General features: G+C 34.2%; 1 protein-coding gene across 7 annotated transcripts in view; it reads right to left on the minus strand.

Annotated features, from left to right (window-relative positions):
• The window catches only part of DMD (dystrophin), a 979946-nt gene that overhangs the window by 629623 nt on the left and 337355 nt on the right, over positions 1-12968 (minus strand). For all 7 annotated transcript variants that reach the window (XM_059839939.1, XM_059839938.1, XM_059839941.1 and 4 more), the window contains 5 exons: positions 12708-12863; positions 10175-10345; positions 8035-8217; positions 6352-6486; positions 5405-5554 (listed from right to left, as the gene is read on the minus strand). In XM_059839939.1, the coding sequence (XP_059695922.1) occupies positions 5405-5554; positions 6352-6486; positions 8035-8217; positions 10175-10345; positions 12708-12863 (795 nt within the window). The remainder of the gene's footprint in view (positions 1-5404; positions 5555-6351; positions 6487-8034; positions 8218-10174; positions 10346-12707; positions 12864-12968) is intronic.

The following is a 12968-nucleotide window of genomic DNA, read 5'->3' on the forward strand; positions in this document are numbered from 1 at the left end:
CAAACGAGTGTCTGCACTTTCTGGAGAATTCAAAATACTGGACACAAATTTGGTGTTATATCTATCTGATGAACTAGTTTTATAACAACACCTGAAGCTTTGAACCTCTGTTAAATGCTGTCCATGCAAACTACTATTTGGAATTAGAGATTTTTAAAAGTACAGATACATTTGCTGCCAGCCTGAGAAGCAGAGTTCATTCATGCAATGAAGTAGCAGAATGCATGCAAATTCCCAAAGACTTAAAATCCTATAAAGAATAAGGGGTGATTGAAAAATTGTCATCTTTGTGCTGATATCATCAGAAACTATGTATATCAAAATCCTATTTTAGAGTACAACTGGAAAAAATAAATGATTCCCAAACTCATTGATAAAATGTTATCAAATAAATCAAATATGACCAAATATTATTAAATAGCAGAAAAGCTGAAAAAAAAATTAAAACCAATCCTCACCTGAGTCTGAATTTTTACACTTGCATTTCAAGCAATATAAAGTCAGATAAATATACATTCATGCCTGTGATGTGTTTATGTGCACACAACACACACACAAAGACGAAAAATTACCCTTTCATTTTCCTCAGAGGGAATTTGATTACAGCCTGAGAACCTGTGTGACATTTTGCCTCTTCCAAATGGCTGAAAGTACATCTTTTTCCAAAGCTGGGAATGGTTTAAGTGAATGAATGGATGATGTCAGACCAAGACAAGAATGCAGCAGTAGAAGAGAGGAATTATTTTGGCAATGGGAGAAGAGACACGCAGCTGAATTTTGGGAAATAGTACCTTCAGACTTGTGGTGATTTTCTCAGTGGGTGCTACTTATATTTTTTTGTCTATATTGCTCACTGGAAACTGACCCTGCCTTGTATGTTCATCTAAAGTCAAGCTCATACCTGTCCTTGTTGAATTCCCACAACAAATGGATTGAAAATCTGTACAGTAATCTTATAAAAGGTATGATACACCTGTAATTTAACATATTTCTCCAGTGCACAACAGTTGATTCAAAGATCTAATCTTTTCCACTAAGTAGGAACCTGGTACTACCACTGGCATTGCAGAATATTGAATAAATTCAGTCAAAGAAAATGCCACAATATTGAGGAACCACCTTCTTCTCTTTCAGTAGAAAAGAATTGTTAGTGGGCACAAGCATTCGAATGCTTTAAAAAAAGGAGTAGTCCTTCTACACACTTACATCTGTGGACCTGAGCTTCAAATTTGTCCTTCCAACTCACATCTGTCTGTGAGCCTATAGTTTAAAGACATGTGAGAGTTCAGAGCTGAAATTTTAAATATTTGTAATATAAAAATATTTTAATTTATGATGTTCTGGCAGGTTCAATTTGTTTATTTGTTCCCTCAAATATTATGGGTTTTCTATTCCATTGTGAAAAAAAAAAAAAATAGATAGCCTAACACTGTTTTAAATGGGTCTGAGAACATAAGAAGTTTCATCTTTGCTATCAGATCATAGTCAATAAAGCTGAAGGCTTTGGGCTTTAGAGAAGTGGCTGACAGTTAATTGCCAAACAGAAAATCTAAGGAAAATAAACAACAGTTTAATTATTTCTGAGCCAGCAAAATGTTGACAGCTGTCAAGGAAAACTAATTCAAAGAAAAAAAATCTGCTGTAAGGCACTATCAGAATAAAAGATAAATGAAAAAAAAATTGAATATTTTTTTTATTTAAGTCTCTACAGGGCTTTTATAGATTTTTACTGCTTTGATGATAAGCACAACACTTTTTATGATATGATGTCCTGCATAAACCGATTTACCATTTACGAAAGGTCAAGGCTAAGTGCAGGAAATAGCAACACTGCATATTATTCACATAAAATGCAGAATTAATGGAAAGGACCATAGTTAATTCTTTAATGTTGAATTTTATAATGCTATATTAATAGATATTGCCATTTTTTTGCTTAAATAACACATTTGATCTATATAAGGACATCAGTCACACGTGCAGTTACAAAGACATCAGTTAGTTTTAAGGTTAACAACAAATAATGTTGAGGCAGTACTCAGTAGTTGAGCTGTTGAAGAATAATAGAAGAAAATATTTAAAAAATTATAGTACATTTACTACAAGGTACATTTATTTAAAATGCAGAAATAAATTTATTAATTATCTTATAAGTTACAGCTCATGGAAAGGAATCTGTTAAGAAAGGCATAAATCTTAGCTTGTTGGGTGTTTTTTATTGTCTCAGTTATACTCTTGTGTTATTGAGAAATGTTGCCACAGGAAAAGTTTAAAAGTTAGGAATATTTAAAATTCCCTCCTAACTTGTTTAAATTACTTTAAAATTCAGCTGGACTTGGTGATATAATGGTTGTGACTGGGATATATAACACCTCTGTACCCCTTGCATCAAACTCCAAACACGTTAATTTCCCCTTAATCTCAGAGTGGATTAATATTTGTGCTTAGATTTTAATTAGGAACACTTTTTTTTTTTTTTTTTTTAATTCAAAACATTTTTTTAGGACCCATGAATTTTTAATACCTTCCAACCTAGAACTAAATTTTCTGCAAGTTCTAGGAGTATTATCCAGTGTGCTTATTGAGTAAATGGCTTCAAATATTTTACCTCCCAGCCATTCAGCGATAGTCAACTTTGATCAATTGAATTCCAAAACAGCAAACTATACCAAAGAAGACTTCCTATGTCTTTAGGTTATTACTGCCAGCAGATAATGCCTCAGAACTTGTAAAAGCAGCCTTCTTAGCAGCCTGCAAAGAAATGATGTGGACATGGGGTAGGAAATATTTTTCTCCTCGGGAGAGGAGAGTAAAACAGAAAAAATATGCCAAATGATGAATGCCTGCTCTTTGAAAGAAACCAAAGATATTCTTCAGGGGAGTCCTAAAACGAATTAAGAGACAGGACCTAATAATAATAATTGAGTCTAGTGTAAAGCCCATGTGAACAATATTGTTTTGAACAGTTTTTTGCAAGAACAGTCTCAAAAATATCTGACTGACATTTCTGAAGCTTGCTGGACAGGATGTAAATCACTTTAAACATTGATAGTTGCTTGCAATATTAGCTTCAAATTCTTCAGTGTTTCTTAAATCCCATATATAGAGTTGTGAGTGAATCAGTCCTTGAAAAGTAAGGACAGGGTATACCTTGCTATCAGTCAGCCCCAAATGTTCAAAAGCAAACTAAACACTCACTCTTTGTTAACTAAAGAAGATAAGGCACACAAACATGAAGCCATTATCTGCCTTTAAAAATGAATCTCCATCTCAGTAGCAAAGATGCATTGTCTTGCAGCATCATTCATATAGAAGTAGGTTGGTTTGGTTGCTCTATTAGCAATGAATAAATATTTCACATATCAGTTTCTGCCCACATGAGCTTATTGTCTTGGCAATTACCTGCAAAATTATTCAAATAAAAACAAGTAACATCACCACTTTAGGACTGCCAATTAGCCTGTCTGAAGAAGTGACCTTGAACATGAGCTGATCTGTGTTATGTGCCTGCAATATATTTTTATACAAGGAGAATGCTGCTTGAATTTCAAGCAACTACACATACAGCACAGAAAATTCAGTATCAGGAACCTATGAAGAAAAAAGCATGTTTTTCCACTTCAGATTCAGATCTCATCATTAGTATTGAACTAGTCAATATCTGATCAAGCTTTCAAAGAAGCTTTTAAAGAAGATTTCCACCCCAATTATTTCTACTTTTGAATGAAATTGGAGAGCAGTGAATACATTTCTCATATATTTTGCCTATAGATTCATCTAAATTGTTTCCAGAATTTCACACAACATCTTCATTATGTGCTTTTGACAACTAAATTTCTGCATCCTTATCAATTTTGATTTAATATCTATGAATGATGACTGAATAGTATTCAACTATCACTCAAAAAGTCTATTTAAAAGTGTTGCTCTCACACCCTGGAATCCTTCTGTATATTCCTAGTCTTCTAGTCAGTAAAAAAAACCAAATACCAAGAAGCAGAATTCCAGAGAGTGTTTCTGCTTTCAAACAGAAGTGAGATGATAAAAAAAAAAAAATAAGGGCTACAAAAAGAGAAGATGTACAGAAAAATTTATATTTACTTTTCAGACACTGTCCAGCTACACAGAATTATGTGTGTGCCAGCACTGCACCAGGAGTACCACCAGGCTCTTTCCCTCCCCATCCTTCAAGTTTATTCTCAGAACAGCCGAGGACTCTCTTATAATTTTCACTGCAGTGGTTTTATTTCCAGTGTTTTCAAAAACAAATATATTTCCAGCACCACGAAAGAAACTTTCTTTTTTCATTTTGCATGGTATATTGTCATCCTTCTAATAAAGCTGCTTTCCAAAATTCTGCACTTGTGCATCATTTCTATCACTGTAACTGAGTAATTTTTGACAGTATTTGTAGCTTATCATTGACCATGTTCTGGTTACAGTCATAAAGGGGCTGTCTACATCCTTTGCTAGGTCTTTCCCTAATAATTCTTTCTGATCTTCACCAAAGTACTGAGCTGATATTTGCCTCATATTTATAGCATATTGCTAGATTTGGCTCTCCTTGTGTTACACACTTTTATATTGAAGTGTCTTTTTAACACTTTCATTTATACAATTACACTTATAAATGTTTGTAAAAATAATTCTATAACAGATATTACTCATTATTAGTTTTAAAAAAATTTGCATCTTGCTAAGAGTTTTGTCAGAGAAAACATCTTAAATATGCAATTAAAGATTGAATCCACTAAAAGATCACTCCTTTTTCAAAATTTTGGGGTTACCCATTTTACTGGTTTTGGCTTGGAGTGAGTTAATTTTCTTCACAGCAGCCTGTATGGTTCAGTGGTGTGTATTGGTGGCCAAAACAGCATTGATAATGAAGGGATGTTTCAGAAATTGATGAGCAGGGCTTCAACAGCACCCAGGTATTTTCTTTCTCACTCTGCCCCTTCCAGTGAGCAGGCTGGCCTTTCAAAGGACACAGCTGACCTGAGCACTACACAGGGCCATGCTCAACAACAAAAAGAGGTGAGGAAAAGCATTTCTAAATTGTTATTGCATGAGGAATGGTTGAACATTAGTCTCCTGGAGGTAATTTCTTCTGCATCACTTGCTTTTACCCCTTTCTTCTTTCACTTATAAAATCATCCTAATCTCAATCTACGAGTTTTCTCACTTTTACCTTTTCTATAATCTCCACTAAAGTACCAGGGGAGTCTTGTGGTGCTGTGCTGCCTTCTGGCGTTAGCCCACCACACCCATGAAACCACTTCTAATGTAAAATTGTGTTTGTTTAGGAACTGTGACCTGTTTAGGAACTGTACCAACAAAATGACTCCTTTATTTTTTACATGGTGTTAGACTGTCCTCTACTTAGCAGGATGATCACTAAATATACCTCCTGCTGAAGTTCTTCCCACCGACTGTTGAACCTTTCCAGTTTCTCATTGATCAATTCATCCATGATCCCACCATCTGTCAAAGTCTGAGCCAGCTCCCGAATCTGGTTGCGATTATCTTCTGGATGTCTCATTAGACGTTCCAAAGACTGAAAAAAGTCAAAAAAAGTATTTAATTTTTCCTTTTCGTAAATAAGGTTCTACAAAGCAATCCCAATTTGCCTTAAAAATATAAGAAAGAAATTTCACATTTCATATACAATAAAAGTAGAGAAAAAAAATTAAATACTTATGTTTCATGCCTTGAAAACTAATGTTCTGCTCTACATATGATGAAGCACAAGGATTTTTCATAAAACAATAAATTTAATGCTTAATTTTAAAGATGTGGACTATACCTAAGGAATTCAGTGAGAGTACTTGTACCTTAATATAAAAATCCTGCTTGAGTATCTAAATGGATGAAATTCAACAGCAAAAAGGCATTATCAATACAGTATTTTGTACTTTGATGCACTACAAGCATTAATTTAATTTCTGCTAATTGTAAAGGCTCTGTGAATAAAAATTAAAAGAATATAAAAAACAAAGTTATGGGGAAGACTTGTCCTCTCTGAAGCCTTCAACATTTTTTTTTACTGGCTGAACTCAGGGTCTTGGTTTTTTTAGGAATGATTATTTTAGCATTACCAAAAATGTATATGAGCCCCAGCACAAGGCATTTAATTATTGTCTGATTTAGGTGGATCTGAATTCAAAACTTCATTTGTTAACTCTAGTAAGAAAATAGGACTTGTGAAATATTCCGCACCTTGTTCACACGTAATGTGAACACAGTTTGTTTAGAGTTCATAGTTTGTTTAGAGTTCATAGTTTGTTTAGAATGACATGAAATTTACAATTTATCAACACATGCAACTGGGTTATTATTTAAGTCAGCACTTACATCTAAAGACTCAGAAATCTCTTCTGCCCCTCCCTGGACATTTTCAGTTGCTTTGAGTTTCAGTTCAATCTCATTCAACCATTTATTTTCTGCATCCAAATATGACAATAATTCCCGCCAGCATGCCCATACCTCCTGATGAAGAAAGGGTTTATTTAGATTGAAAATTGCACAAAAAATTTTCACTCATTAAAATACTGATAACATTCATGCCTCTTCCCCAAAGCAACATGGTTGATATCTGAAGCTTATGGGGCCATATGATTTTATTTGCCAGCACCCATCTGATCCAAATTAATAGAAAACAAAAAAAACCTATCATTTTGTTTAAACTGAGCAAAACCACAGAAAATAACATGAAAAAAGTGAACTCTTCTGCCAAACGCAACTTGAATCTTCATTTTCATGTATTATCCACTTTATATGTTTTCTGTAAAGTTTTCTTATATAACTATAAAAGTGAGCAGAATTGTTTAAGACCCATGTTAGAAAATTATGTCTCTATTACAAAAATGGACCTAGATTCCTTAGCTATTCTATGTTTTAATTGCTTAAATCACAAGTTCATAAAACACCAGCTTTTAAGAATTCAGACTAAAATCTCTATGGAAATTAATTCTAAACCTCATTGAGAGCAATTTATAGACCTTTTAAGTGCTAAAGTACTAAACATAATGTTGGGAAATGCTCTTATTCTCCCGAAATTTAATTATTGTCTAATATTTTATTTATACATGCCTGAAGATATTTAAATAAGCAGATTAAAATGGCACTTTATACACAAACAAAACATTTAAATGTTCCATAAATAATATTTTTCTTTTTTTTTTTTTCTTTGTTAGTACAAGTTAAAATAATGCTATTGAAATGCATTACACTCTTGGCAGACCAAGCTTCCCAGAGTGCTTTATCTCACCGAACTTTGCTCACATCAAATGAGGGTTATAGAGGGATATTAACATGCAACAACACATCACCAATGATCAGGGTAAATGTAGATTACCAGTTTAGACTACACACCTAATTTCCCACAGTGAAATTTAGACAAGATAAATTTTACTCTGGTGCATTATCGTCCTGTATGAAGTTAGCTCTTGCAAATTACAAACAAAACAAAATTTAGCTCTTGCTACATTAACAACAAAAAAAGATACCTAATTCATCGTTACTAGTTAATAAAAAAAAACATACTCCCATAGCAAGAATCTGCAATGGAGTTGGCCAAAATAGCAGGGTCAACTCAAAACTGAAATATTCAGTTTGTCAGTAGAGCAAGTGCTGTTTCCATGCTGAGATAATCCCACCTGACCAGCTCCAGGGCCATTCAATCAAAGCCCTTAGCCATGGAGGAGAGAAGCCTAGAGGAGCTGATGAAGAGAACATCACAGAGCTGTAAACAAAGCCAGATTCCTGGCTTGATCTCAGAAGGGATAAGAAGCTTGAGCAGCCATTGCTGTCTCTGACCTAAGAGCTGTGTCTCAGTCTTCTCTTGCAATAGAGCTCTCCAGCAGATATCATCTCGAAATACCTTTGTGTGTAGCTCATAACACGGGGTATTTGGTATATGGCTCATAAAACAAGGATAGCCTTGGGCTACCCACAATTCTATGATAATACAGCTGTGCTCTCCACCTTACTTGCAGTTAGAAGGGCTATAAATACAAGACTGACAAGATATCAAACCTCCAAAGTCTTCCACTTCCCATTCAGCCTGCTGCAGAGTTGCTGGTAGCTGGTAATTAGAACATCAAGCTCCTTTTTCAAAGCCTCATGAGCTGCAGGTGGAGCCTTTGCTATAAAGTTATTCACGGAATCTGTAATAAGCTTCACTTTCACTTCTTTCTGCAGGGCTTCCTCCTTTGCTCTCTGAAAAGGAAAGAAAGAGAAGTTGTAGTCCTGATTTAAGAAGGGCAGTTATTTCTAGTAACTATCAGAATTCTCTGACAGAATTCTAGATGTAGAAAAAAACACAAGCAAAACTATAACAAAACAAAATACAACAGAAGACATTTAATTCCCAGATTTTCTGAAAAAATCTTGAATGCATCCAAAAACCTTTAGCTTCATTTTGTTGCCAATACACAATACAATATAATATCTCACAAACACCTAGTGTTCTGGAGCTCTCAGACTAATGGAACCTTTCAGCATTTTTTTTTCCTCCCAGAAGTGCTCCAAGCACCTTTAGCATCATAACTTATGAACCACAAATGACCAAAAAAACCCAAAAAAGCCTGTTGTCTTCTAAATTCACACATCCAGATTTAATGGTAAAATCACAAGAATGGCCAAAAAAAAAAAAAAAAAAGGAAGAAGATACTTCTTGGCACTATCACTGTTGTGAATTTACAAAGAAGGTCAGAAAATATTTTTTCTCTATTGCATATCCCACACTTTTGTTCCTCCTTCCCTTGTTATGTGGTCTCATGAAAAATATTTTCATACCTAGTACTGTTTCCTCTGAGTGCTTTCTGGTGTCTATGACTGGAATCATATCACAACTGGAAAGAGTGATGCTATAAAAAGTGTCATCAGTGCCTACAGACCTTCACAGGAATTTACAGTGAGAACTCCCTGCCCAGAAAACATCAAATCAAAACCATATTCCTGAATATATTTTTTTCCCTCTCTGGGTCTATAAGTCCATGAACCAGAATAACTGTGATCAGGCTGCCATTGCTAGAGGAAGTTTACAAGGTTGCTCTTGACTTTCCTCTTCTCTAGCTGTGGGAAGAAATGGGCTGTAGAATGAGCACAGAATTCTGATCCAGTTTTTCTCTGTTGTGACATCATGGCAAATGATCAGGTTATTTCCTAGGAAAAGGTGCCACAGTTTGAGCACACCTGTACTTCATCTGAGTGATGAATATCTACTAGGAATCCCTAATGGTGATTGTATATAAAACTATGCCTTTATCTGTTTTAATATGCAGCGCAATGTATAAAACTGAGTTTTGCTTATTTAGTTACTAAAAAGGAACTGTATCTTGAAAGAAGACATTTACTTTTGACATTTGGTCTCATTTACTATTGAGTTGTTCCGTAAATTTCCTTATATTATGTATATGCTGACTGGCAGCAAATTATTTGTGTCAGTAAATAAAGAGATCATCAGTTGCATGGTCTGAAACTCTCAAACACTGGAAAAAAACATGGAAATTGAACAGTTTGAAAACAAAGTGCTCAACAGATTGTCAAAGCTGATCTATTGATTCATTGATATCATCAATATGATGACAGTCAGGTTATAATCTGGCTTCCTGAATAGCACAAGCCAAACAATTCATCTTTGAAATAAGAATTAAGCCCACATCCAGCGGCTTAGCAAGAGTGTATTTAGGCATGTATCACAAATTAGTTGTTTTGTCCAAAGGTCATGTTCATCCCACATGAAGGAAACATTATTAATTGAAAGCAAAACATGCTGTTTCTATAGTCCTATATTAGAGACATAATGTTTATACACAGCACAAACCAAGATGCATTCTCAAGTCCTATTTTTTTCTGCTCATTCTAATGCAAAGAGAAGACATAAAACTGATTTCACTCTGCTGCTGCTACCACTCAAATTTTAGGATATATTCCTCAATTAAAAGAATGTTGAAGCTACATCCAAATCAATATCCAAAAAAGCAAATAGGAAAAAAAAAGTAATGTGGTGTTGAAGAATATCAAATATCTTCTAGCATATTCCAAATAGAAATTACTTCAAACTACCTAGATCTGAAAAGGAATTTTCCCAAAAGAAAGAGTTGACTTTCTTTACAATGAGAGCTTCAAAAATAAGTTTGAACACAGCTCAAGGAATTAGTTTATTATTTACCTTCAGTTCCTCAACAGCTTTCTGTAATTCATCAGGTGTTTTATACTCAAAATCTCTTTCCAGATATTCTTCTTCAGCTTGTGTTATCCACTCGTGCATCTCTGATAAATCCTTTCTGAGACTCACAGTCTTATCCAAACCACCTTTTAATGCAGCCTTCTTAGCATAGGCCTTTAAGAAAGAAACGATTACATAGTACTTGAAGTAAAGCTACTGTAAAAACCTGAAAGCGTTTTAGCTTGAAAAGAATCAAATTAAATCCTATAATAATAAAATTGTTGTTATTCAGCAGATGTTAACTAGTAATTAGGTAGATAATAATAACAAACAATCAAAAAAGTACTACATTTGTATACATCTTTTTTTAGCAAATCATGGCCCTGCAGAACGAGTGCTGTAATGATACTGGAACGAGGATCTACACCATATGCTGAGGTGATCAGAAAACAATTGTGGAAAAGACCATCTCCCAAGAATTAGCTTCTGTGACATATAGAAGGAATAACCACAGGAGATTTTGAAAGCACATTCAAGGATGAAACCAAAAGCTTTTAAGCTATAAAGTCAGATGAACTTCTAACTAGTTCAAATGAAACTCACTAGAGAATAAAGCAATATGCATATCTGTCTTCTGTTGGTTAAGTCATTTAAGAATGTCTCAGAAAGGTGAACACCCAAAAAATAGGTAAGGAAAAAAGTCCAACCTCATAGAGGAAGAAACTATTTATCTTAAAGAGAAAAATACAACTCTTAAATCATCTGCCAGTCTCTAAGTGGGGGTCATGTAATTGTATTATCCAGCTCAGGTACAGAAATAGAACTGGATAATAATTTAGATCACCTCCATCCCAAACTATTCTCTGATTCTATTCATTGTGCAGGCATTAACCTATCAAAATTGTCCCTGACGTTGCATTTACCATCTTTCAGTAGTATTAAAAAGTTTGCATCAAAAATAGTAAGTTGTACTGATGCCATTTGTCAGCATTGGGCTTGCAGATCTTATTGCTCCAATATTCTGCTCTGTGGTGCTGCTCCGGGAAACATTATTTACAGTAATATCAAGAGAAATTTTCTTAGTATTTGGTCCTAATTTCTGACATTTATTGGTTTGTTACCCATCCTTGAGGACTGGCTGTTAAACATAAATACTATTCTACATAAATGTCGTTTTACATTTGTAGAAAAAAATAGAGCAACAAGCAGCAAGCATAAAAGCAGAATTGTACATGGCTCTGTAAAATTGTCTCTGCCTCAGTCCCAGCTCCAGAAGAGAAGGTAATCTATCACCTGAAAAGAGTATCTGAATGACAACGTCCAATTCTCAGCTCTCACAGTCATATTAACTGCATGTATATCAACCCAAGCTGACTTTTCCAAATCTTCTTAAGAAACCTCCACAAACCAAACTGAGCTTTGTATTTACGCTTCACTTTTTTTAATAGTTATTGCTGAAGAAGTTGAGTTAGAAATGCCCACTGAGACAGAATAATTTGTGCCTTGTGTTGAATGAAATTATTTCAGACAGATTTTCAGGGAAGTCAGAAAAGAACTGCGACAGACTTCTATGCTTGTAAGGTAATAATTGAAATTTCTGTGAGAGAAGTGCAAAGGTATCCAGCTTATTAATATCAAAAAAGAAAAAGGAATTAAATACTCCATGGTAGTCAAAGGGGAAAGACTAAAAAAATGGATAAATAAAATGTCTCACAGATTTCAAACATAAACTTTTTTTATGTTTATCAAAAATAGAGACTATTTTTCACATGTAAAGTCAATCATAAAAATTTTAGAAAATATTAAACCTCATTAAAAAGTAACACTTTTACAAAAATATACATTAAAAACGTACACAAGATAAAAGAGAAAGTAGGAAAAACTTAAAGGTAATACAACATGAAAAAAAAATTATTTGAACTGTCATAAAGAATAAGAATCCAAATGCCATCAGTGAAATAAGAGTATTTTTTAGCTTCCTAACTCTGTAAAATTATTTATTAATAATGCCTTTAACTAAAATAAAAGAACTGTCCTTTTCTGTTATGTCCCATTGTCTCAAATCTGTGTGACTACTGGAGACTAATTTATGCACATGCATATGTGCACGTACTCTTAATTCTGAGTCATTCAAGAATGAACCCTTCACTGCTTTAATGTCTTTTTTTATCCAGAGTAACGACATGCAAGTTGAACAATGTACAAGAAAACATAAAACTAGTACAGAACTTGATTGTTTTAACAAATGCCCAAACAATACCTTCAGAAATCTAGTTTTGCAGAAGCCATTAATCATACTGCTGTTAGACCTAATATATTAGTATATATCTTTGTTATAAAAATGGTAAGATATTTTATTATAAAAAAATATACTTTACATATACCGTTTTAGGCTAAATTACACTCTGTAAGACATTAATGGAATTAATATATCTAAATTCAGTTTCCTTTACATATGTATAGAAGGACAAAATCTGCCAATGAAAACCCTGGTGGTTAATTTAAAAAGAACCAGTCACAGCAGGAGACTTGGTACCTGTTGGCAAATGTGGTCCCACTGAGCATTCAGATCCTTTAGCTCTGACTCTATTCTGGAAGCAAATTCTGGCTCTGCTTCACTCTTCATTTTCTTCCCAGTCTCATTAACACTGTTCAAACTGGGCTGGATTGTCTGGATATCATTTACTAAAGCCTAAAGGAAGAGCAGAAGTTTAGGCAAGCAAAATTCACACAAAGTTTCAGACATGGTATCCCCACATGAAAATGTGTCTGCATGAGATTCTGACTTGTCTGGGGT

Source organism: Haemorhous mexicanus, chromosome 2, assembly GCF_027477595.1.
Source record: "Haemorhous mexicanus isolate bHaeMex1 chromosome 2, bHaeMex1.pri, whole genome shotgun sequence".
Lineage (NCBI taxonomy): Eukaryota > Metazoa > Chordata > Aves > Passeriformes > Fringillidae > Haemorhous > Haemorhous mexicanus.